Source organism: Eschscholzia californica, unplaced genomic scaffold (genome assembly GCF_041429995.1).
Source record: "Eschscholzia californica isolate CP2 unplaced genomic scaffold, dmEscCali1.0.p SCAF_2, whole genome shotgun sequence".
NCBI lineage: Eukaryota > Viridiplantae > Streptophyta > Magnoliopsida > Ranunculales > Papaveraceae > Eschscholzia > Eschscholzia californica.
Genome location: NW_028238309.1, coordinates 35181948 through 35205665, shown reverse-complemented (window position 1 = coordinate 35205665; position 23718 = coordinate 35181948). Strand labels below are relative to the sequence as shown.

At 37.5% G+C, this 23718-nt stretch overlaps 1 protein-coding gene across 2 annotated transcripts; it reads left to right on the top strand.

The window, feature by feature from the left end:
- Positions 1–4686: 4686 nt before the first annotated feature.
- Positions 4687–13204, top strand: LOC147557574 (vanillin aminotransferase-like). 2 transcript variants are annotated; one of them, XR_015235306.1, is made up of 19 exons: positions 4687–4872; positions 5904–6046; positions 6247–6331; positions 6511–6583; positions 6891–6988; positions 8517–8609; positions 9176–9249; positions 9346–9384; positions 9543–9631; positions 9713–9789; positions 10479–10553; positions 11044–11091; positions 11188–11271; positions 11356–11443; positions 11535–11613; positions 11702–11792; positions 11877–11998; positions 12433–12548; positions 13015–13204. XR_015235306.1 is itself a non-coding variant. In XM_086664178.1 (19 exons), the coding sequence occupies exons 1-19, from the start codon at positions 4831–4833 to the stop codon at positions 13084–13086; spliced, it is 1545 nt and encodes a 514-aa protein (XP_086520304.1). In that variant the 5' UTR covers positions 4706–4830; the 3' UTR covers positions 13087–13204. The 2 variants fall into 2 exon arrangements, 1 of the variants encoding a protein (XP_086520304.1); XM_086664178.1 differs by having other exon boundaries at positions 4706–4872; positions 11877–11955.
- Positions 13205–23718: the final 10514 nt, after the last annotated feature.

The window sequence follows — 23718 nt, the reverse complement described above, 5'->3', positions numbered from 1 at the left end:
ATTCAACCCTATCGAACGCTTTCGACATGTCTAGCTTAAGTCCAAAATAGCCCTGTGCTCCTTTCAACTTTTTAAACGAGTGGATAATCTCTTGACCCATAATGATGTTATCAGCGATCTGCCTACCCGGGACATAGGCCGCTTGAAAAGGAGAAATGATAGGGTTCAACGTGGCTTTAAGTCTCTCTGCTAATAACTTGGTAATAACTTTGTAGGTGGTATTGAGAAGACTAATAGGACGATAATCTGCTGGAGTTTGAGGGATGGGAGTTTTCGGGATGAGACATATGTTGGTGTGGTTAATACCCGGAGGAAGAAAACCCGTGGGAAAGAAATTTTTGACCAACTCATAAATATCCTCTCTAATTGTATCCCAATTAGATTGGAAGAAGAAGGGGGGTACCCATCCGGACCCGGGGCAGCCTCCTTCTTCAGACTCTTGATAGCTCAATCAATCTCATCCGCATCAGGGATGGTAATGAGGTTATGGTTTTGTTCAGAGGAAATGGTGTGATGAAACATACTATGGATTTTAGTATCTTCTCTGGGATTGATGGAGGTATTGATGTTGAGTAGATGAGAAGTAAAAATATCTTGAATATCCGTGATCTCCTCGATCCATTCACCATTATTATTCTTAATCGCCCTGATTTTGTTGTGTCTGTTCCGTTGAATAGCTTGGGAGTGAAAAAAATTTCGTGTTTTTATCTCCTAAGTTAAGGAAATTATCCCTAGATTTTTCCTTCCAGAGGCTTTCTTGATGATTGTATAACTCTTCTAGCTCCGAATTAAGATTGTCGTATGCTTATTTATTCTTGGTGTTTTGGAGCTCTTTGATAATCCGGTTAATATTATTATCTATATTACCAAATACTCTTTTATTCCAGATAGTTAGCTTAGAACTCAACTTCTTAAGATCTATCTGGATATTATTCTGAGTATTATTGTTCTTGGTCTTCTTCCAATTGTTCTCTATATAATGAAAGCAGTCTGGATGAGCAGGGCCGGCCCTAGGTTTTAGGAGGCCCAAAGCGGCAAAGCGGTGACAAAATTGGGGCCCTATTAAAAGAAAAAAAAATCTATTTTTTTTCGCAATGTAAAATCTTATTGTAAAATTACAAAATAAAAAGCTAGCAGTACTTTAATTGAGATAAAAAGAAAAAACTAACTTTTATTTAGATTTTGGATATAAAATATTTTTTTCGATTTAGAGTTATTTCATTGATTTCCTTGCTCCGACTTATTTTAGGAATTTACGAAAAAATAAACTTAATAGATTATAGTAATTCTAGACATATATTCAATCTAATGTTTATATGCCATCTCATCTTAACATCCAATTTATTTATACTAATTGACCCCTTCCCTAGTATAGAATTTCTTTTTTGAGTTAATTCCTATATGGCCCCCTACTTTGTGACCAGCTTCCTTTATGGCCCCCTTTTTTTCGTAAATTCAAATATGGCCCCCTATTTCCAGGTAAATGTCATTACTACCCTTCTTAATAATAAATTTAAAACATTAAAAAAAAAATTATTTCCACCTCACCCCTCTCTCTCTACACCTCACCCCTCTCTCTCTCTCTCCGATTCACCTCTCTCTCTCTCCAACTCACCTCTCTCTCTCTCTCTCCAACTCACCTCTCTCTCTCTCCAACTCACCCCTTTCTTCTCCGGCAAGGTGGCCTGCCGGAAAATTTTCCGGCCGGCCACCTTCAAACCTAAAAAAAAAAAAAAATTCTCTCTCCTCTCTCTCTCTAAATTTTTTTTTTTTAAAAAAAATCTCTCAACTCTCTCTCTCTAAAACTCCAGCGAAGGGGGTTTCCCTTCGCCGGAGGATCTGTTCGTGAACAGAGCTGTTCACGAACAGGTACTCCGGCGAAGGGAAACCCCCTTCGTCGGAGTTTTAGAGAGAGAGAGAGTTGAGAGATTTAAAAATAAAAATAAAAAATAGAGAGAGAGAGATTTTTTTTTTTTTTTTTAGGTTTGAAGGTGGCCGGCCGGAAAATTTTCCGGCCGGCCACCTTGCCGGAGAAGAAAGGGGTGAGTTGGAGAGAGAGAGAGAGGGGTGAGGTGGAAATAAATTTTTTTTAAATGTTTTAAATTTATTAATAAGAAGGGTAGTAATGACATTTACCTGAAAATAGGGGGTCATATTTGAATTTACGAAAAAAAGGGGACCATAAAGGAAGCTGGTCACAAAGTAGGGGGCCATATAGGAATTAACTCTTCTTTTTTTTGTTGTTGAACTCCCTAGTATAGAATTTAATCTACTTAAAAAGAAAAACTAGATGAACTTCAAAAGAAGGAAAATGTAAAGAGGAAAGGTGTAACTATGTTTGCTAGTAAAATGGGAAGAGACCGTGGGGAGACTTGAACACGGGTCTAATGGGATATTGCTCAAGCACTTAACCACTCCGTCTGTAGCTCCTCTGGTTTTTAGTATAGACCTTCTCTAAATATATCTATTACTAGTACACTGGGCCATTTCCAAACTCGGGGCCCAAAGCGACCGCTTTGGTCGCTTTGGGCCAGGGCCGCCCCTGTGGATGAGACATCCAAGTTCTAATGAATTTGAAAGGTTTGGGTTTACTAAATCTATTATCTTTATTTTCTAGGAGAATAGGTAAATGGTCCGACCCCACCGTGTCAAGGTGAGAAATACTGTAAGTGTTAAAGTTATTGAGCCAAGAAAGATTAGCTAGGGCCCTATCTAATCTCTCCTGGATCAGATTCTCACCATATTGCTTATTACTCCAGGTGAAGGGATTGCCCTGAAAGCCAATATCAAGCAGATCGAGCTCACTAATAATTTCCTTTACTCTATCAATGTTAGAGTTAGAACCCTTGCTGCCTCCATTCTTCTCTGCAGTGTGAAGAATGCAATTTAAATCCCCAATCATAATCCAAGGGGAGTCTCTATCTGAGTTAATGTCTCGGAGGGTCTTCCAAGGTTTGAGCTTATTCTTGCTATAAGGGGACCCGTAAAAGCCCGTGATATTAATATGATTGTGATTATTAGGGTCTCGAAGCACTACCTGAATAATATTACTATCCGAGTAGTCTATGTGAACATTTAAATGATGCTTCCAATATAAAGCAAGTCCACCAACTTTGTTCATTGGTTCCACCATATAACTAGCATACTCCTTGGCAATAGGAATATTCTTGTTAATGGTGGAAGTTTTGTTCTTCGTCTCAGACAAGAAGATAAGGTCAGGTTGGTGTTTACGAATAAGGTTAAGCAGATACTTTTTGGTCCTAAAGGCGGAGGTGCCTCTAATATTCCAGCTCAAGATAGTTGGGTGATCCATAGGGCCCAAACCAAGGCCCCAAAAGAGCAAACCTAACTACTAGAGGCACACCAAAACAAACCAACAGACTAGGGCTCCAGAACATAAACCAAAACCACCTCCACCCACTCAAAGCACGAGACAAGACTAATAAAATAATATGAAACAGAAGAGGATGCAGAAAGAAAGAACAACAGAATAACAGAGCACAAGGTCTAACAAGAAGAAGGAAAAAACTAAAGATCCTTATACACAGAACTAGTTAGGTTAACCAACTTCTACATTACTGTTTACACTAGAATGAGAATGTTCCATTATCAACCAACAGTAAACTATTAACGTGAAATTACTACAAAGGCCGAAACTTACTAAGCAAAAGGTACCATTACGTACCACATCTAAGAACAAGTATAATCTGCTAGCAAGAACCAAGAACAAAAGTATTCGACTATCTTATACTAGTCGACACAAAAAACCTGCAACTATCTGTTTAGACTAAGAAACTATCACGCAAACAAGTACTGGAAATTAAAAATTACAGAAGAAATAACCAAACTAAGCCCACACACTATCACTGAACCAACAAGTTAAGATTGAGAATTGGACTGCCCATCTTCACCCTCTCCCTTTGCAATCGAATTATGCTCAGGTGACTCTAAAAGAGAGTCAGCAAATAGATGCCTCCTTCTTTCCTCCTGGCTGTCCACTGATTCTGGAGGAGGGCAATACCAGCTAGCTGGGATGATGGAGGAAAGACCCAGTGAATCAGATGAGGTACTGGAGGACCTGTTGACTTTCCTCGTAGCCTCTGAAGAACTACCTCCTCTCATCATCTCTCTATGGGTTCTATGTCTGAAAAAAAAAATTGTCTATCGACAAAATATGTTGAAATAACTTCTCAAACAGATAATTTTTGAAATATGTTTAAATAAATTAAAATTTCCTGAAATATTTGCGAGATTTTTAACATTATTTTGAGTTATTTGGTTAAAATCAAGATATTTTATGTACGGGTTTGTGTCTGGATTTTGTTATTCGACAAAATCTGTTGAAATAACTTCTCAATAAATAAATTTTGAAATATTTTTAAAAAAATTAAAATTTCCTGAAATATTTGTATATTTGTGAGACATTTCGCCCATGAAATATGGGCCAATGTCGTCTTTATCCATTACGGCCTCTTTGTTTTGGAAATAACTTAAACTTATACGAAAAAAAAGGAGCACAGAAAGAAAGAATTTATACTCTTCAGTACTTCCATCAATGGGAATGGGATGACTAAATAAACATACCATTTTTAAGATAAAACTTCAATGAATTTCTTATTTATAGATGCAATTGGAATCAAGAATGGAGTCCAATATCCTATCAAAATTCATTTTTATATTGAACCTGACTCATAAACTGGTCCACTCAGTGATCAATCTTCTTTATTTAAATTTAAATATAGATAGATTTAAAAGGAGGAACTCCAAAACTTCCCAAGTGCTTTCCTCCTCACTTTGTTCTAGTTAGAGAGAAAGAGAGAGTGCAAGAAAATGGTGATCAAGAATCTTCTTCAATCAAACTTGGCTACCCAGGTCTTTTTTTTTTAACTATTTCACTTCATCTTCATATAAAATACTCATTAACTATTTCATTTATCTGTTTTTCTGGTTTTAACTCCTAGCCAATTAAAAGAAAATTTGTTTTAATTACCTAAGGTTTCGTGGTTGATTTTCCATGTCATAGCTTTTACTATAGGATTATTATCACATTTTTATTGTTTAAGATCAAATATTTTTGATCTTTGTAAGTTTTAATTAATTCGATGATTAGAAGAAATTTCAGTTTCAGAGAGATAGTTCAGACATAGTAAACCAGTATCTAGAAATAATGTTTAATACTACTAACCCCGAAATCAACAATTTTTGAGAAGCCCAAAACCTCTTAGTAATGGTATCACAGCCCAAGATATAACAAGTCTCAGCTAATAGTTTTCTAAGTTAAAAGCATTGTGAGTTTTAGGCCATTTAATTTCGTCGGGCTTTAGGCCATTTATTTTGTTGGTTTTTTTAGTCCAGTAGTAATTTGGCAGTTATCGTGATTATCACATCGTATGTATCAATGCCTTTGTAATGACCATTGTAGTCAATATTCAGAAAAAAAATGTTAAGACTATTGTGAGCGGGAGTATGTCGGAGTAATTCCAGATTAGTTGTGGAAGGGGCAAGTGGCTAAAAACCACATAACATTGGTATCAAAGTGCAGGAACAACTGAACAAGTCTTAGCAAATAGTCTATTGAAGTTAAGACCGATGTGTGAAGAGGAGATTGTTTGTGAAGAGGAGATTGTTTGTAAATTCCCACATTGGTTGTGGAGGGACTAGTGGTCAGTTTATAATCCTCACTTCATGAGCTACCCTTTGGGGTGATAGGGCCCCATGACCACCTAACAGAAATATAAATTGTTCACGTTTTGACATAAAATTAGATTGTTATCATTGAGTGGAACTATAGCATGACAATTAGTTCTTCAAGAGCCGTCTATGTTTGTCCACTTGTTATGCCCTGTAGCTGCAAACCTCAATGTACTACTATTATGCTATCTTATTCCAGACCGTGTTTGTAGGGCGGTCAACGTCTAAGAAGCGCTGCAACCTCAGGAGGTTTGCAAGAAAACTTGCATCAGTTTTGTTCATTTGCCCGGTGGAGCAGTACAAATTCTGCCGCACCTAAGGATGATTCAGCAGCAATAGGTTCAAACAATAATGGGTATTATGTCGTTCTTATCTGAGATTGCTTTTTTTTATTTTTCATGCTCTTTCTCAATCTTATGTCCATGAAAATGTTACACGGGTATTCGGTTTCATACGTTTTTGTCAAGATTTAGTAAAAACAAACAAAGTTCATACACATTAGTATATTTGATAAGAATAGTAAGTATGTTCAAATAGTTAATGTTACAATTTCAGGTTCAAGGGACATGATATGTTAGCACCGTTTACGGCCGGTTGGCAGACAACTGATTTGGATCCTTTAGTTATTGAGAGATCCGAGGTAATTTCGCGGCTCATCACTATTTGTTTGCTGATATTGTTATGATAATTTCAGTCATTGTAGAAAGAATAAATGAATCAAGGTGAGAATTACATATACTTATTGCTTCGGAACCTCAAGTTACCATATTTTGAAGTGATATGAAATTAAAAGAACTACTTCTTGACTAATCGGTGCAGGGTTCTTATGTTTATGATACCAATGGGAAGAAATATCTTGATGCTCTTGCTGGTCTCTGGTGCAATCCATTAGGTCAATCTCACGTCTATCAATCATGTTTCATCTCATTAATATTCTAAGCAAAGTTTATTTCTTTCTTCTGAGTAGTCATCAAATTGGACTCTGACTCCTAACCAGTTAGGTTTTTCACTTACTCTTAATAAACTATATGTTAAGTTGACCTATGAACAGAACCTACCAAGAAATCTTGTTTTCTGTGTCTCTAGTGAAATTGTTTAATCTCGAAGCTATTATTTAAAAGGGTATGTCAGCTTCTAGTATTTCGTTCGTTTGAGAAAGCTAGTTATGTCAATTGATGATCTGTTTACGATATCTGCAGGTGGAAATGAACCTAGACTCGTTGAAGCTGCTACGAAACAATTAAACACCTTGCCGTTTTACCATTCATTTTGGAACCGTACTACTAAACCTTCATTGGTATTAATGCGCTATACCTTTTGTTATCTATTTGTTTACTTACTTTACTAACCTGCTACAAATCTTAAAGGGATATTTAGTGTTTGGGTCAAGGATAAGTACCGGTTTTAGTGTTTAGGTCACAAGTTTGTCCGTTATAGGGTCTGGGTCACGGACTAACAGTTGACCCCTTGACTAATGACGATAGCTAACTACCGTCATTAGTCAACATGGTCAATGGTTAGTCCGTGACCCAGACCCTAAAGCCGGTATTTATCCTTGACCCAAACACTAAACACGAGCTGATGTGAGCCGTTCTAAGTCCCATTTGTTGCTGCCATGAAAACCGAGTTAGTCCATTGAAATCCCAAACTCCAGGGTGCTTCCATGAACGTCCAAGCTGCTGCCACCTTCCATGAGTCGAGCTCAACTCCTTCTTCCCGTGTCGGCGTAAGCATTGGCCGGTCGGCCAAGCTTTTGCCGGTCATCTCTCTCTCTCTCTTTCCCTCTTTTTAAGCTCTCTTAAACCCTAACTCTCAAGAACCCTGGAAAGCCCCCAACTTCAGAAAACCCTAGCTTTTCCCCCCTTTTCATAATAAAAGGTGAAGATCTGTTCATTTACTCATCTAACAACTTTCGATACAATTGTCATGGATTCGCATCTAAAAAACAAGGTAAAATCAGATCTAGAATCTTTTATTAAATTAAAACAATTTTATCATCGATTACGTCTTGTTTGGAAACAAAGCTATCTTCTTCGGTCTTCCATAAACTGGAAAATCATCATTCGTTTCCGCCATGGCTAAATTCCAGAACTACGATATCTACGATATAAATATATCAAATGTTACTGATGATCGATTCTGACCTAAAAATGCTTCTTCTTCAAACAACAAAACGATTAGTTATTTTTATTAAAGATTTAGATCTATATTTGAATGAGAAATCAACATCTATAAGTTTATCAGGAATTTTGAATTTCATGGACGAAATTTTCTCTACTTGGTTGAAGAAAGAATCATGGTGATTACTATGAACAACAAAGACCAAATTGATCCATCAATTTTAAGACCTGAAAGAATTGATGTTCAAATCCTTTTTGTTATTTTAATGCGTTCAAATTTATTTCCGTCTTTGGAACGGCTCACAACAACGCTATTTAGTGTTTGGGTCAAGGATAAGTACCGACTTTAGGGTCTGGGTCACGGACTAACCATTGACCCGTTGACTAGTGACGCTAGTTAACTGCGTCATTAGTCAACGTGGTCAATGGTTAGTCCGTGACCCAGACCCTATAACGGACAAACTTGTGACCTAAACACTAAAACCAGTACTTATCCTTGACCCAAACGCTAAATATCCCAATCTTAAACTTAGAATAAGGTTTTCATTTTATGTTATTATTTACGCACTACTTCAATTTTTATTAATTTTTTCTCTTGTAAATCGGATTATACAGAGTTCTTTACTTTTTTAGCAACACAGTTTTCTACAGTCATTATTCGATATTTTACTTTCACCTTGTTCCAAAATTTCCCTCACATGACAGGAACTAGCGAAGGAGCTTCTCGATATGTTTACTGCGAGAAAAATGGGAAAAGTCTTCTTCACTAATAGTGGTTCAGAATCAAATGATACTCAGGTTGATTGCTGCATCTAGAATACAACTTTTACTTATTTATTTTTGATAGTGCAACTTGAATCACATTATAAATAAGCTATATGACTTGGATTGGTACGCGTATAAGTATATCCCCACAGAGGTGTTTGATAAGCCGGCATAGAAGAGCTCTCGAACTTTTTTAGCACTCTTATAATTAAACTCTCGATGAAAAACCTTCAAACACAACCATAGGATACGACGAAGAACTCTAGGTATCTTCAGTTGAATATAAGTATCTGATCATGTAATTCCTTCATCACTTAACAATCATTTGGTGGCTTGAGTCAGACTCGTCATATTGAATAACTGTAGACCCCGAAAACTTATCTCATCCATGGTTTACTTGTCCTGTAAAATCTGGCATAGTCATTAATAGGAAGATTACAACTCCAAGACACCTCACAAATCCTTTACGACTGCTATGAGTCGCATTAAAATGATTTTGGACGAGCAGAAGCAATATCTTGTACACCTTTTAATTGGGGATATGCATGATAACGACTTTGTGCGAATTAAAGTTTTTTTCTTGTTTTCTTCTCTTGTAGGTGAAGCTGGTTTGGTATTACAATAATGCACTTGGAAGGCCAAAGAAGAAGAAATTCATAGCACGATCTAAATCGTAAGTCCTTGAGCAATCTTATTGGTTTAATTCTCGATTCTTTCCTTTACAGTGTTATCTATAAGTTTATACCAACTCTCATTTTTAATTTGACAGATACCATGGATCTACTTTAATAGCCGCTAGCCTTTCTGGGTAAGTAACATAGAGACGTTCCAATTATAATCTTCGAGAGAAGAAAAGAAACTGTGTTAACCTTGACCGTTTCAACTGGGGACTCAAATCGGTGGCTCAGTTATACCTTAAAAGATCTTGTATCGTTCTTTTGCTAAGTTTCGGATTTTTTTTCTCAGTCTTCCAGCCTTACATCAAAAATTTGACTTGCCAGTAGAATTTGTCTTGCACACTGACTGCCCACATTACTGGCGCTTTCATTTACCAGGTTTTTATCTTAGCTATGTATCCCTTAAGCCTGTCTTATTCCACCTCCACTGTTATTACTCTAACATGCTAACGTTTCTAGGCGAGACGGAAGAAGAATTTGCCACCAGATTGGCCAATAACTTGGAGAATCTCATTCTTAAGGAGGGACCAGAAACGGTAGGTGTTGTAATATTATTTTACTATTTTACTCCTGCACGTTATTCAATTACATTAGCCTACAATAGGACCTTCATCAATGACTTATATTTCTGATGTTCTTGTTTAGTTTCCTGTTGTGTCCTTTCGGGAATACGCAAGATCGTACTGAAAAGTCCTGAAGGATAAAAAGTACGAGTTTAGTGCTCCCCCTTTAGCGTCCCATCACCCATATGGGCGAGGCTTGCTTTTAACCTATGCGACATGGACAAGTACATGCTTTTAACCCATGACAATAACCTAAAAATCCTAATACATGTATACGGCTCATAGTTCCTGTCCTTATCATCCTTTCTTCTTACTTGTAATTTTTACTTTATGGAAAAAACTTGTTATATTACTCGTTTAAGATGTTATCCTAGAATAGTATTTTATGGTCCTAACACAGTTGTCTGTTAGTACACCCAAGATGTACGTTCGAAATCCAATATTTTACCCACTAAAGAAAATGTGAGTATTCAGACATCTAGTATGAGTAACCGTTAAATGATACTAAAAGGAGGTATTAGTTTCATGTAGCTTTTACCCCTTTTTATGTATAGAGAATAATCACCAGTTGTAATCTCTCTGTAGTTTCAAAATGAATCAAATTATTAAATTCGGTCTTTTCTGCAATTTTGTTTGTCTAACTGGACGAATGTTTATATCAGATTGCAGCGTTCATTGCAGAGCCTGTCATGGGTGCTGGAGGTGTAATTCTTCCGCCAGCAACATATTTTGAGAAGGTACTCAACCTTTTCCTATTATGACCTCGAAATACTGTAATAATATAATTTTATAGATATTTCATAGTCTATGCACATTTAGGGCCTGTTCACATGCGCTCATACATTTTTCATAGACCACTTGTACTTCCCAATAATGTGTGGATACATAGATAAGCGCTTCATTTATCCGGATGTTAATTTAATTATGTGTGGATACATAGATAACCCTCAATGAGTATTTGAATTACTTTCAGTTATCCCAGTTGTCTATTTCTTTCTGTTGTCTTCTTGACGCCTTGGTCGATACATTATACTTTTTGTAAAATACTCGGATTATCTGCTATTACTTACCTCAAGCTTGGACCTCTTCTTTTGATTGTTGTATTTTCTGTGTATAATGAAGGCATTCTTGCTATTGCTTCTTGAATATCTTTGTATTTCCTTCTATTGCTTTTGATACGGGAATTAATACTTTTCTCTTCACTTATCGATTTCTAACTTTCAACAGGTTCAAGCTATCGTGAAAAAATATGATATCCTCTTCATTGCAGATGAGGTAATTCTAGTCCTTAATATTTCCACTTTCCTAAACTATCTTAGGTCATATGCGGATCTATGTTTTGTAAATTCAGATTCTTATCTCTATTTTTAGGTCATATGCGGCTTCGGGAGGCTTGGAACAATGTTCGGTTGTGACAAGTACAATATTAAGCCAGACCTTGTTTCCATAGCAAAGGTAATGTCTAAAAATGCGGCTATGGATACCTCATCATGAACATAACTAATTGATTCTTACTTTCTTGAAAATATGACTTCACAGGCTCTTTCATCTGCATACTTACCCATAGCTGCTGTTCTTGTGAGTCCTGAAATTTCCGAAGTCATACATTCTCAAAGTAGCAAGCTTGGTAAGAAAATGTTATGTACTTCGAGATTGTCAAACTACATCCTTTGGATATTATATTTTGAGTCTTCTGGCGTAATACATTTTCTCTTCAGGTTCGTTCTCGCATGGATTTACTTATTCTGGACATCCGGTTTCATGTGCTGTTGCACTAGAAGCACTCAAAATCTATAAGTAATTTCTCTTACATGGTCGTAAAATTTTGGAATATAATTGGACTTTTCATTCGTCTAATTTTTTTTCTGGACTCATTTATCTTCAGAGAAAGAAATATTGTTGAGAAAGTCCAAGAGCTTGCTCCCAAGTTTCAAGATGGCCTCAAAGTATATTCTGATAGTCCCATTGTAGGAGAGGTAACTAATGCTTTTACATTTTTTCAGATAAGGCATTATGAGCCGTTTCTAGACATTTACTTCTAACTCTTTTTACTCTTGCAGATTCGAGGAATCGGACTGGTATTTGGAATGGAGTTCACTGACAATAATTCGCCCAACGATATATTTCCTCCAGAATGGGGTAGGTTAAATATTTGAGGCATTGTTCTTTCTCCTTTGCAAGAGTTGGGTTTTGTTTTAACTTACCCTTCTGGAAAAAATGCGTAGTTGATGCCCCATTTTTTATTGGTAATTACAGTTAACCCCCGCCCCACTTAAAAAATTTCTTATGTGACCGAACTACCCTTTTATATTAAATCGAACTCGTGCAAAATCCGAGTTAAATTTTCAGAAGTTTTTATATTACGAAACCCGTTACAGAAATTACTCCCATGATATTTTGATATGTCGGGTTGTTTTCTGATTGTACCTGAAACTAATTTTTAAGAACGACCCACGAGAAATGTTTCTTTCCGTGATACCTTTTTGTTGTATTTCTTGTTAAACACTAAAGAGAATGATTTGCATCCGGATTGCAAACTAAATATTACTGCAGTTCGTTTATAAATCCGATATCTAAATTCTTGTTGTTCATATTTGTCAATATCTGATAATGCAGGCATAGGTGCATATTTTGGAGCAGAGTGTGAGAAGCGAGGAATGTTAATTCGTATTGCAGGAGATACCGTAATTTTGTGCCCGCCGTTTATAATCACTTTGGAAGAAATTGATGAGGTAAGTGAATTCTTTATGGTATTATTAACTAAAATAGGAATTTTCTTGTCTTATCATAATTGATGGAAAAAAAAATCTCAGACTTATAAAGGGCTCATTTGATCACTTACCCGAAACATGTTTTCAAAAACTAATTTACAACTAAAACGGTCAACTTTAGGTGCAGTGTGCAGTCCTAACCTTTGGTTGAGGGTAGTAGGCTTTAGTACAAATAAATCGAACCATTCCAATCGTGGAAAGAAAACCATTCCAATGATTATTAACCGAGCAGATCGGTTGGACAGAACCAAGTTCAGCTTTGTACCTGGACCAGGTAAATGTTTTGGATTGGACTGAACCAATCCATTGTACGTGAAGATTGGTTTGTCAGTGGTCTATATGTTTCCTTAACGATTTCTTTTATTGATATAAGACCTGTTACCGTTTTGAAATATCTTAATGTGGTCGAGACGGTTATTTTGATCAGTTAATAAGCATCTTTGGAGAAGCATTGAAAGCTACAGAGGAGAGGGTGAAGGAACTCAAGTCTAAGCAGTAATAACAATAAATTTTTTCTTTCCATATTTTGGTGGTTCGTGTTGGTGGGTTGGATTAGATAATGTGGAAAATGTAGATATTTGATATCTGCACGAAAAATAAAGTCATCCATTTTGTTCTCCGGTTATTCTTTAATTTTTTTTTTTCATGCCTACTTTCAGATTTCTTTATATATCATACATCTTTGGGAGTCGTCGTTCTTTCGTTTTTAAACATGTTGGGGAAGGGCTTGGAAGCCAAGTTTCTCTGTAGTCTAGATCCTAGTTTTCTGAGCGTTTTACGATCTCCATTATTGTTCTATGGAATTGCAACCAGAGACCAGTTAGTTGTGTTAAATACTAGAGGAACCACCAGAAATTCATAATTTGCATCGAGGTTATGTAAAAATCGTTTGTTCACCACGTCTCAACTTCGTTACTTTTTTTTTGGTGAAAGGAGACTTAACTTCGTTACTAGTTACAACACTAATTTCAGTTTCTCAATTAATTTGGTATTATCCATTTATATTTCTTATATATTCTGACAATTTGAACTCAATGTTATTAAGATTAATTGTTGTTAAATACAAAACCTTCCCTGTTATGTCCAAATTTGAACTCATTGATGGTACAAACTAGGGGTGGGAATCGGGCGGGTTCGGTCGGGCTCGGACTCTTGCTTCGTGGGCACAGGCGGATTGGGCTCCAGAGGGAAAGGTCCGATCAGACTATCGGGCAAATCGGGCCAGACATATATGAGTATCTTTGTGCCCGTGGCCGGGTTCTGTCCGAGAACCCGCTCGGGCTCTAACGGACTCGGGCGGACGGGTCGCGGGATTTTTGAATAAAAAAATAAGATAAAATAAAATTTAATAAAAAAACTTAAAATCATCCATTAATATTAGTGAGACAATTCTCTCGTACCCTAGAATGGGATCCTACCGATCCCTAAAGTGGGCAGTTAGAAGAGAGAGAAAGAGCCGGGTGGTAGAAAAGTATTTGATTCCGTTTTAGGGTGGCGCCTCCTCCATGGGGTAGTTACCCATATTTATCTTTCCATGTTTTTAGTTTTTCCCTATTTTCTTCTTCCCTCTCTCTTTCTCCTTCTCGCCTTTTCTCTCTGTTTCTATAAGGATATTATGGGGTGGTGTGTTGTGATGTTTGGTGGTGATCGATTTGCTCATGGAGGTGGTGGTAGAGTACGGATTTGCTCTAGGCAGGAGCTGGTTGTGGTGTGTGGTAATGGCAGGCATTGAACTTCGGCTTTGGTGTGATTAATGGTTATAGTGGCTGTGGTGGGGGTGCGATTGGTTTTGTGGCTACATCCGATGGGGTTTCGTGATGGTGGTTTGGTGGAGACATGGGATCAGTGGTGATGATGGTGGTGTCGGACAGGAGGGTCTGGTAAAGGGTGGCGGTGGTGGTATTTGTGGTGGTGTTAAATGATTATAAAGGGTGGCGGTTAATGGTGGCAGTGGTGGTACGGAGACAGGTAGAACAGAGAGATTCTTTCTATGGTGGCGGCGGTTTTCCGATGATGACGACGGTTTTCTGGCGACGGCGGTAGTTTGCTAGTGACATCGCTTGTTTTCATTTTTTCCAGTTATTTTGTCGACCTTTAGAATCTTTTCATTCGCGACCTTTAGGGTCTTTTCATCCGTGATCTTTAGGATCCTTTCATTTTTCGACCTCTAGGGTCATTTTATTGAGTCTGTCTAGTCCAATTTCTTTCTCTTCATGAGGCACTTTGCATTTAAAGGTGTGTAACTCTCATGAAGTTTTCAGATGAGAGAAATAAGAATTCATTCATTTAAACATTGTGATTTAATCGTTTATTAATGAAAATTGTTCCCTTGGTTTCAAAAAAAAAAATATTAGTAAGACAAAAATACAACAAAGTAAAATAGATTACATCAAAAGTTTGGATTAAAGAAAAAAAAACTACATCCATCAATACTGAGTAAATATCACATCCAACAAAGAAAGATAGATTACATCAAAAGATCAAATATGTTACTTTAGGGTTACCTCTACCATCTAAGTATGCTACTTTTAGGGTTATTTCAAGGTTGTTTTTGAAGAACATCAAAAACTATTACAATAGAGATTTCAAGGTAGCAAAAGCTTAAGTTCACTCTTTTTGAAGAACATAAAAAATAATGTTACTAACCATTTCTATCTTCAAAGAGCAAAGAGAGAGAGAGAGATTCACAGAAGCGTCGGTTTTGGTTACAAAATAAAGAGAGAGAGAGAGAGAGAGAGAGAGAGAGAGAGGGAGAGAGAGATATATTCATATAAGGTTCGATTTTGATTGTTGAATAATCAAGATCTAAGAGAGAGAGAGATATTCAGAGAAGTGAGAAGGGGGCGATAGGGATGGGTTTATTGTAGTTAGGGTTTTGAGGGTTATTTATAGATAGGGTTCCTGAAATGTTTTGATCCAACGACTGGGGATGTATCAGCCGTTGGATCATTTAAAAGGTCCAGGTATTTGACGGGCGGTCGGGTAAGGCCAACAGGCAGACGGGTAGCGTGTAGGATCAGGCGGACGGGCAGGTTGAAGGATCGGGCGGGCGGGTATCGATCATGTAATGGGTCGGGACTCAGGTAATAGGCCTTACCCGTGTCCCGTCCACTTCCACCCGAAATTTTGGGTCGGATACGCTCGAGCCGGGTGCTTCTCCGCCGTCAGGTCGTCTCGGATCGATTGGTTAGGGTCGGATTTTGGATTTTCGGACCGTTTTCCTGGCTCTACAAACGGTAAGAGGTGCTCACATAAACTTATATTGTTCTTTGAGCAAATTGAGATGGCTTATATCTAGCTTGATGGTCTGGAGACATATTTAGATGGATGTTACCCTGCAAAAGAAACTGAAGGAGTTGAAGGAGATGTCCTTCGACCAAGGTGACAATGCGAACAATTTGTCGGATAGGACAATTGATGTAGAAGATCATCAAGTCCGATTGATTTAGGGATCGTAGAGTTGTAGCTAGAGACCAACTACGATCGTCGAATTACGAAGTAATTCGCGGCTAACTTCGATCGGATCCTACAACGGGTTACACATAAGAGTGACAAATTGATCTAGGATATGACTAGTGGGAGTGAGATATAATCATGGGAGTGTCCCATAAACATATCTCATAGGCCTAAAAAGGAATTAGGCAAAGATAGTACAAAAAGGCCAAAAACAGGGTTTTTGGGCCTTAGCCGATTCGGGCACTTCTAGGGATCGGATTGGGCTGATTTTTGGTGGGACGTTTCCTTATGTTATGAAAATTAAATCTGCCAATTTTGGATGGGTTTGGACGTCATCTCCTTAGGGAATTGAGAAAATACCAATAGTTGCTATTTTCGACTATTTCCCTAAATCTTATTCTAAAGGGTGTTTTAGGAAACCTAAAAGGAGGTGGATTCTCATTAGGGTTCTATATAAACACTTTTAGGGCAGATAATAAGGTGTGTAATTTCTCTCTAAGCTTTCTTACTCTACCACATCAAGTAGAGAAGAGAAAGTGAGCTAATTCCCATTAACTATCTATCTAGTCAAGAAGAAAGGAGTTCTTCTTTCAACCACCATTGGTGTGCTAGCTATACAACAAGGTGGGAGATCAAATTGATTGCTCGTGTCCCAAGTAGAGGAGCTACACTTGAAGCTCTAGGTCTTCTTTAATCAATTCAACTAGTTCGAGGGAAAAACGATTAAGGTAATCTATTATCTCCATTAGTTTAATTACTAGTTTTGCATGTGATCCTGGGGATACTAGTGTTAGACATTAGATGTCGTTATCCGCTATAAACACTAGTATAAGGGTTTAAATCCCTTCAGTGGCGTCAGAGCCTCTTGCTATTAACTAGTTTTTGCTAAGAATCGAACTAATTCATATATGATATGCTTGATAGTTTGAAAATTGAGTTTATAAAAGTATTTTAAAAGGTGTTTTAAAAGTATTTTAAACTCATAATTTGATGGGATTCAATAAATTTTCAAATTGAGAATCAAATTGATGATTGAAAGTGTTTTAAAAACTCAATTTGATTGAATTTTGGTCTAATCCATGCTTGATTAAGTTGATAGTTATGTTTAAAAGTTTTTTTTAAAAACATAATAATTTGATTGATTTTGAATGGGATTCAAGAATTTTAAATAGATTTCAAAATTTGTTCTTGAAAGAGTTTCGAAAACCTAGATTTTGATCCAAAATTGGTTTGATTAAGAGTTGTTTTTAAGTTTTGGAAACTTTTGAAAAACAAAAATTTGGAATTTTAGAAGTGTTCTAAAAAGAGTAGTTTTGAGTTTAGGAAACTCCCAAAACAAATTTGGAAAAATTTAAAAGTTTCTAAAAATTTTAGAAGTGTTCTAAAAGGAATTTCTAAATTTTAAGAAAAGTTTTAAAATTGGAAAATAGCAACTTAGAGTTGCATAAGAAAAAAAAAAGATTTTTTTTGGAAACTAGGGTTTTGAAAAACCCTAGTATCCTGCCAGGAAGCTCCTTGATGCGTCCTCTGGACGCGTCCAGAGCAGCTGCGACAGAAGCTTCTGGACGCGTCTTGGAGACGCGTCCAGAGCAGCTACTGGGGACGCGTCTTGGAGACGCGTCTGGGAGGTTCTGGGTGTCTCGGACTAGTCCGAGACACCTAGTGCTAGTCCGGTCCAGCACCAGACACGTCTAGGACGCGTCCGGTGCATGGACTAGCGTCCTGGCTCCGGGCCAGGACGAGACCAGGCCTTGGTAGGCCTCGGCCAGGACATGCCGGCCCATAGGGCCGTGCTATGTCCGGACCTTGTCCGAGCTCTTTTGTGGGCTTGGGCCGGGACTTGTCTAGGACTTGTCCCGGGCTTTTTCGAGGCTTTTCGGACCACGAATAGGGACCATCATTCGAGTGGGAGTTTTTGCCAAATTTTCTTCCGATTCCAACCAAATAATTCCAAAATCAATCCGGGCCATCCAGAAGGCCAAAACGGATTTCTCTTTAAATTGATTTATGAAATCATTAAGAACCGAACCAATATTTTTTCCGAAACTGACCCGGGTTTTCTCGAGCCCAAAACGGAGTTTTTCTTAAAGTTGATTTTAGAAATCATAAGAGATAAAACGAGAACGCACCATTAGTCGAATTCTTCGAATTTAGACTTAAGGTTCGTCATGTGACATGTGATGTCAACAAAAGTATCTCCCAAGATAATCATGCATATATAATTCTTAGCCTTGATATATTATCTGATTGCATGTGATGTGAATGCGGGAAACTAGTATGGCCATAGATTTATTTCTTTATTCTTGTTTTAAGCACGGATGGGTGCATGCTTTGTAATTAAATTTAATTTCAAGTTTATACGATCTGCGAATCGTTAGAGTCTTGTAATTAGAGTTTAGGGTCTATGAGTCCATTGAAGAAACTCGAGGATGAAATCCAAAGGCGAGTGGGAGAAATCAATGGAGGTTCAAAGATGGCGATCTAAAACGAACCAAAAGGCGAAACAAGAAGAAAACCAAAGGAGATTAGATCTTCTAGGTTAGGGGCCATACTAGGAACCATGTCTGCTTGATTTACATTCTCGCGCGCATTTACTTACTTATTTACGCTTTATGTCGTGGATGTTAGTTAGGCTAAATAGTTCATTATAACAAACGCCAGACTAGCGTAAAAGTCCCCAAAAGTAATCTTGAGTAATCGCCTATCCAGATTAAGACACTCGTTGCGCCCTTGTTCGAGGAAGGTGGGTCGGCCAAAGCAGAGTACCTCCTCTACCATGGGACAATGCGGGTAGGTCTATAGAAGAGGCCTACACGTCTAAATGGTTCTACTCAACGAGATCAGCAAGAGAGTCTTGGATACTCGAGGCAAAAGGATAGATTAGTCATTCATCAATGACTATCTATCAACCAAGAGTCATAAGGGTATGATCAGTGAAGTAGTTCACTCACCTAGGACGACGGAAGTGGAGGGCAGGGCCAAAGTCCGCTTCACTCCGAAGAAGTGGGATCTTGGAATCACTTATTCAATCGGGGACGATTTTATTGAATAATGTGGGAAAACTAATGTTTTTTCAAAACTAAAAGTTTTTCAAAAAACGATAACGAGTTTTAAAACTTTGTCATTTCTTTATGTAGTTTTAAGATGACATGTAGAAACGGTTTCAACATTGAATCACACCTAAGGGAGGTGTTGATCCACTTCCTAGAATGGAAGAATGAATCCGAGAATAGTTCTCAAATTCAAAAGGAAGGTCACTAGAATACCCAATCCCAATGTTAACTCATACAAGAGAAGGTCAAAAGCCTTTTGCAAGCAATCGTATAAACATTCTCTTTGAAAGAGCAATGGATGCTAGCACGACCATTAAGACAAACTGAGGAAGAAATTCCTACAAAAGTCATAAATGGGGAGGTACGAGACCTCTAAGGCAATCTGAAAGTCATCCTAAGGGAAGACAACAGAATACATCTATCACCCAAATTCAATATCGATTGAACAAAGATAGATAAGACCTTAAATGAGTCACTCAGATTGTTACGAACAAACTGAGCAGAACATACGGGAATATCTAATCTAAGAAAGGTTCTTGAGATTTGGTACAAAGAATCTAAGAAAGAGCTCTTGAGATTCAAAAGGGCAAAAGGATCAGTCAAGTGAGACAAACATTTGATCAAAGAAAAGTAGTTGTCGAGTACATGATCAAGAGTATTTCTCATTACTGTGAATGTTTCTAAACAATGGCTAGACCATTTAAAAGGAAACTACCCTTAGCACCTGGAGAACAAAAGGAATGAAATTACGAATTCCGGTTCCGTATCCTTGTTAACAAAGTTAAAAACAAGTATCGTAAAATTCCTTCATCAGGTATTTAAGACCAGATGAGCTGCTCAGTGGGAGCTTAAGGGAATTACATACTTGACTAAAAGAAGTAAAGATCCAAGAGGGAGCAGAAGCAGTAATGCTAGGGATGCTGAAAGGGATCAAAGTCTTCTTTTAGATACTGATCTAGCTTAGAACTTAATAGTGATTATTTTGTTCTTCTAGAAACATATGATGTTTTAAACCAGTGGTATAATTAACTGAAGGTTAACATTGATAATGGCTAAAATCAAGAGATTCAAACTCATTAAACTTCAGCATTGTCAATTAGGTCTTAAGGACTGAATTGACAAAGTCACCCTTTTCAAAAGGCATAGAGACTGGTAATCTATTAGGACTCATACAGTGTTATGCAAACCTATAAGTTTACTTGCAGAAGCTGACGAGAGAAACTTCAAATACGTACTCTGACAACTTCATGAAGTATGGAAACGTACAAATCATAAAGTATAAGTCGGAATGTTTGAAAGGTTCAAACAAAGTACAAACCGAAGTAAAAGAATCATTTTGACAAGAGAGTTTAAGTCATCCGATTAGATTGGAGTGATAAAAACTTGAGTCAAATACTAAATAACCATCAAAGGAGTTGAGAAAACGTTTCCCAACTCGCTCCATGGAACACATCTGAGGGATGGTGGATTCAGTGGGAGTAATCGAACATTGCTATGCATAATTCGATCAAAGATGGGTTTAAGCCAGTCTTCCGAATATTTTGGGCCATATTCTATAAACGATTGTTTTCACACTTACCAAAGTCTGTCTAACAGCTAAGCTTGTAAAAGCATTACAAAATTAGCTAAAGTCTGACGCAATTTCTTTAGAAGAAATTTGGGCTTTTTCCACAACCAATCAAGAGAACAAAGTGTTTGTTGCTCATGATAGTATTCTTCTAATAATTAGCACACCTAGTAGTCTGGGAGAAAAGCACTAATTATTACAAGAATAAGTGGGAGAAAAGTACAAGTCCATTTAATTCGATCATGAGAAAAATCATGAAGAGTCATGAAGAACAATCATGAAACTTGTACAAGACGATTAAATTCGACCAAGAGCAACAAACTGCGGCTCCTCGAAAAAGGAAAGGTTAAAGATATGATCTTGTAAACCCAACGCACAAAAGCGAATGTCATTCGCAGGAGAACTCTCAAAGCGAGTGAAAGTGTCTCTAAAGGAATATCTCAAAGTAGTTGAGAAAATTCCAAATTGTTGTTCAAAAGCCCTGAAAGGTCAAAATAAAATCTTAAAGACTCAGAAAATAAAGGTTATTTCTGAAGAGATAAAAGACCTGCGTAGAAACGGAAACTGACTCTAGTTTTTGGCTAGAAGCCAAAATCATCGTGGAATCCATATCTCATCAAGACATGAAGCTTGATAATTTAAGTCAACAGAAAACCTAAATTGGTTTTCCAAAGTTGAAAACTAAGAAGGATGGAAACATTCATGTTTCCCGAAACTAGACAAGAAGAATAAGATTCTTCCAATCAAGTTATGTCCATAGGCATGCTTCAGAAATCTATCGACGGATTAAAAGCACGCAAGAGTTAGAATCTTCGATTCAAAAAGGCAATCAAAGAAGTTTGATTCCTGAGGAATGAAGAAAATCTTGAATCACGAGTTTCAAATGGTAAGTGGGAGAAACAAACCTTCCGGGTCCGTATGCTGAGTACATACAAAAGATTGAGTACGACATAAGATGTTGTGTAACAGTGAACACACTGACTCGATAAAAGGACCACACACAAGGATGAAATGCCATTTTGGGCATCTGAAGATCTATAAGCATAGATCAAAAGGATGATAGGATTGGAGAGACTCAGTACGCTGAGATGCTTGAGATCCGAAACAGAAAATCTAAGACTCGGAAAGTCTAAAAGAACTTCGACCCAAAAACTCATGACTAAGAGCGTTGCTAAATCGGAGTTTGAAAAGACACCGATGTAGCAAACAAGCATGAGAGGGAGATTTATGTTCGAATACATAAAGTCAATCATATTGGATATGATTAGCATATGAATATCCAAATTCGGATTTGAAAACCGAAACACTACATAGAAACATCCTAGAAGGCTAAAGGATGAAGTAGTACAAAAGTTGAACATGTCATCGTAGCAAACTTCCAGACATGGAAGGAAAGTAGGCTAAAAGAGTTTTAAGCCGGGAACTGTTGCAAATACTACATAAAGAATTAAAAGCCTTAACTCTAGTAAAAGTTACTAGAAATTATCAAGGTTGAAGAAAGCAATCTTCAAATTAATTGATAATTAGCAAAGGTTAAACGGACTACATACGTAGTCAAACTAAACTGTCACCTAAGACATAGTATGAGACTCATACACAGTCTAAGGCATGAGGTAAATTTGGAATAAACCTCGACGAGTAAAACTGAATGGGTAAAAAGAATTTTACGGAAGAGACTCAGATTTACAACTCTCGTTATCAGAAATAATAGAGTTATTTCACAAGTCGTCTACATTTGGTTTAGTATTTAAACGACAGTCCATTGATGATAAAACGTTCCGAATAGGTTTGTCAGATACGTGATCTGATGAATGAAACCCTATTAAGTGAACTTGGAATATTTATTATCAAAAACCCTGGTCCAGGTCATTGCATGGACAACAATGACTCACGAAGACTAGCACGGGAGTCGATGGGATAGCGCAGTTTCATGGGCTATAGGAATAGTATATTCTATTCGACTACGTGGGTGTGTAAAAGGTTTATACACTGGATAACCCTCAAATGAGAAGTACATCACTCGTGATGAACGTCAATACTTCTCATAAAGACAATTGGAGAGATTCCTCAAAACATGAGTGCTCCACTCATCTTATGAAAGGAATGTCCGACTTTGGTTCCGTCAAACGCCGCGCCGTAAAAGGAGGTTATAAAGACGGATACTGGGAAGGACAGGATAGACATGAAGTTAAGTGGGAGCGCAAGAATGGATTGTGTCATCCTAAATCACATTAGGTACAAAGTGTCTCAAGGCCACTTGATGAGCAGCAACTGAAGATGCGTGGCCGCGCTCAAACGGATTAAAAGTTAATCGTTTGTCTTTTACAGTTGTACTCGGATATCAAGAAAGTCTGAATGACGTGACGTATCAGATGGGATACTAAATTGACACGGGAATCGAGGCATTGCACTTGTTCTAAGTCCAAGTGGGAGTCTGAAGGAGTTGAAGGAGATGTCCTTCGACCAAGGTGACAATGCGAACAATTTGTCGGATAGGACAATTGATGTGGAAGATCATCAAGTCCGATTGATTTAGGGATCGTAGAGTTGTAGCTAGAGGCCAACTACGATCGTCGAATTACGAAGTAATTCGCGGCTAACTTCGATCGGATCCTACAACGGGTTACACATAAGAGTGACAAATTGATCAAGGATATGACTAGTGGGAGTGAGATATAATCATGGGAGTGTCCCATAAACATATCTCATAGGCCTAAAAAGGAATTAGGCAAAGATAGTACAAAAAGGCCAAAAACAGGGTTTTTGGGCCTTAGCCGATTCGGGCACTTCTAGGGCTCGGATTGGGCTGATTTTGGAGGGACGTTTCCTTATGTTATGAACATTAAATCTGCAAATTTTGGCTGGGTTTGGACGTCATCTCCTTAGGGAATTGAGAAAATACCAATAGTTGCTATTTTCGACTATTTTCCTAAATCTTATTCTAAAGGGTGTTTTAGGAAACCTAAAAGGAGGTGGATTCTCATTAGGATTCTATATAAACACTTTTAGGGCAGAGAATAAGGTGTGGAATTTCTCTCTAAGCTTTCTTACTCTA

What these genes read in the sequence shown, in the direction of transcription:
- LOC147557574 (XM_086664178.1), top strand. Translation starts at nt 4,831, where the DNA reads ATGGTGATCAAGAATCTTCTTCAATCAAACTTGGCTACCCAG. An exon ending in CAGAATCAAATGATACTCAG is followed by an intron (nt 8,610 to 9,175) that starts GTTGATTGCTGC and finishes CTTCTCTTGTAG; the next exon opens with GTGAAGCTGGTTTGGTATTA. An exon ending in ATAGTCCCATTGTAGGAGAG is followed by an intron (nt 11,793 to 11,876) that starts GTAACTAATGCT and finishes TTACTCTTGCAG; the next exon opens with ATTCGAGGAATCGGACTGGT.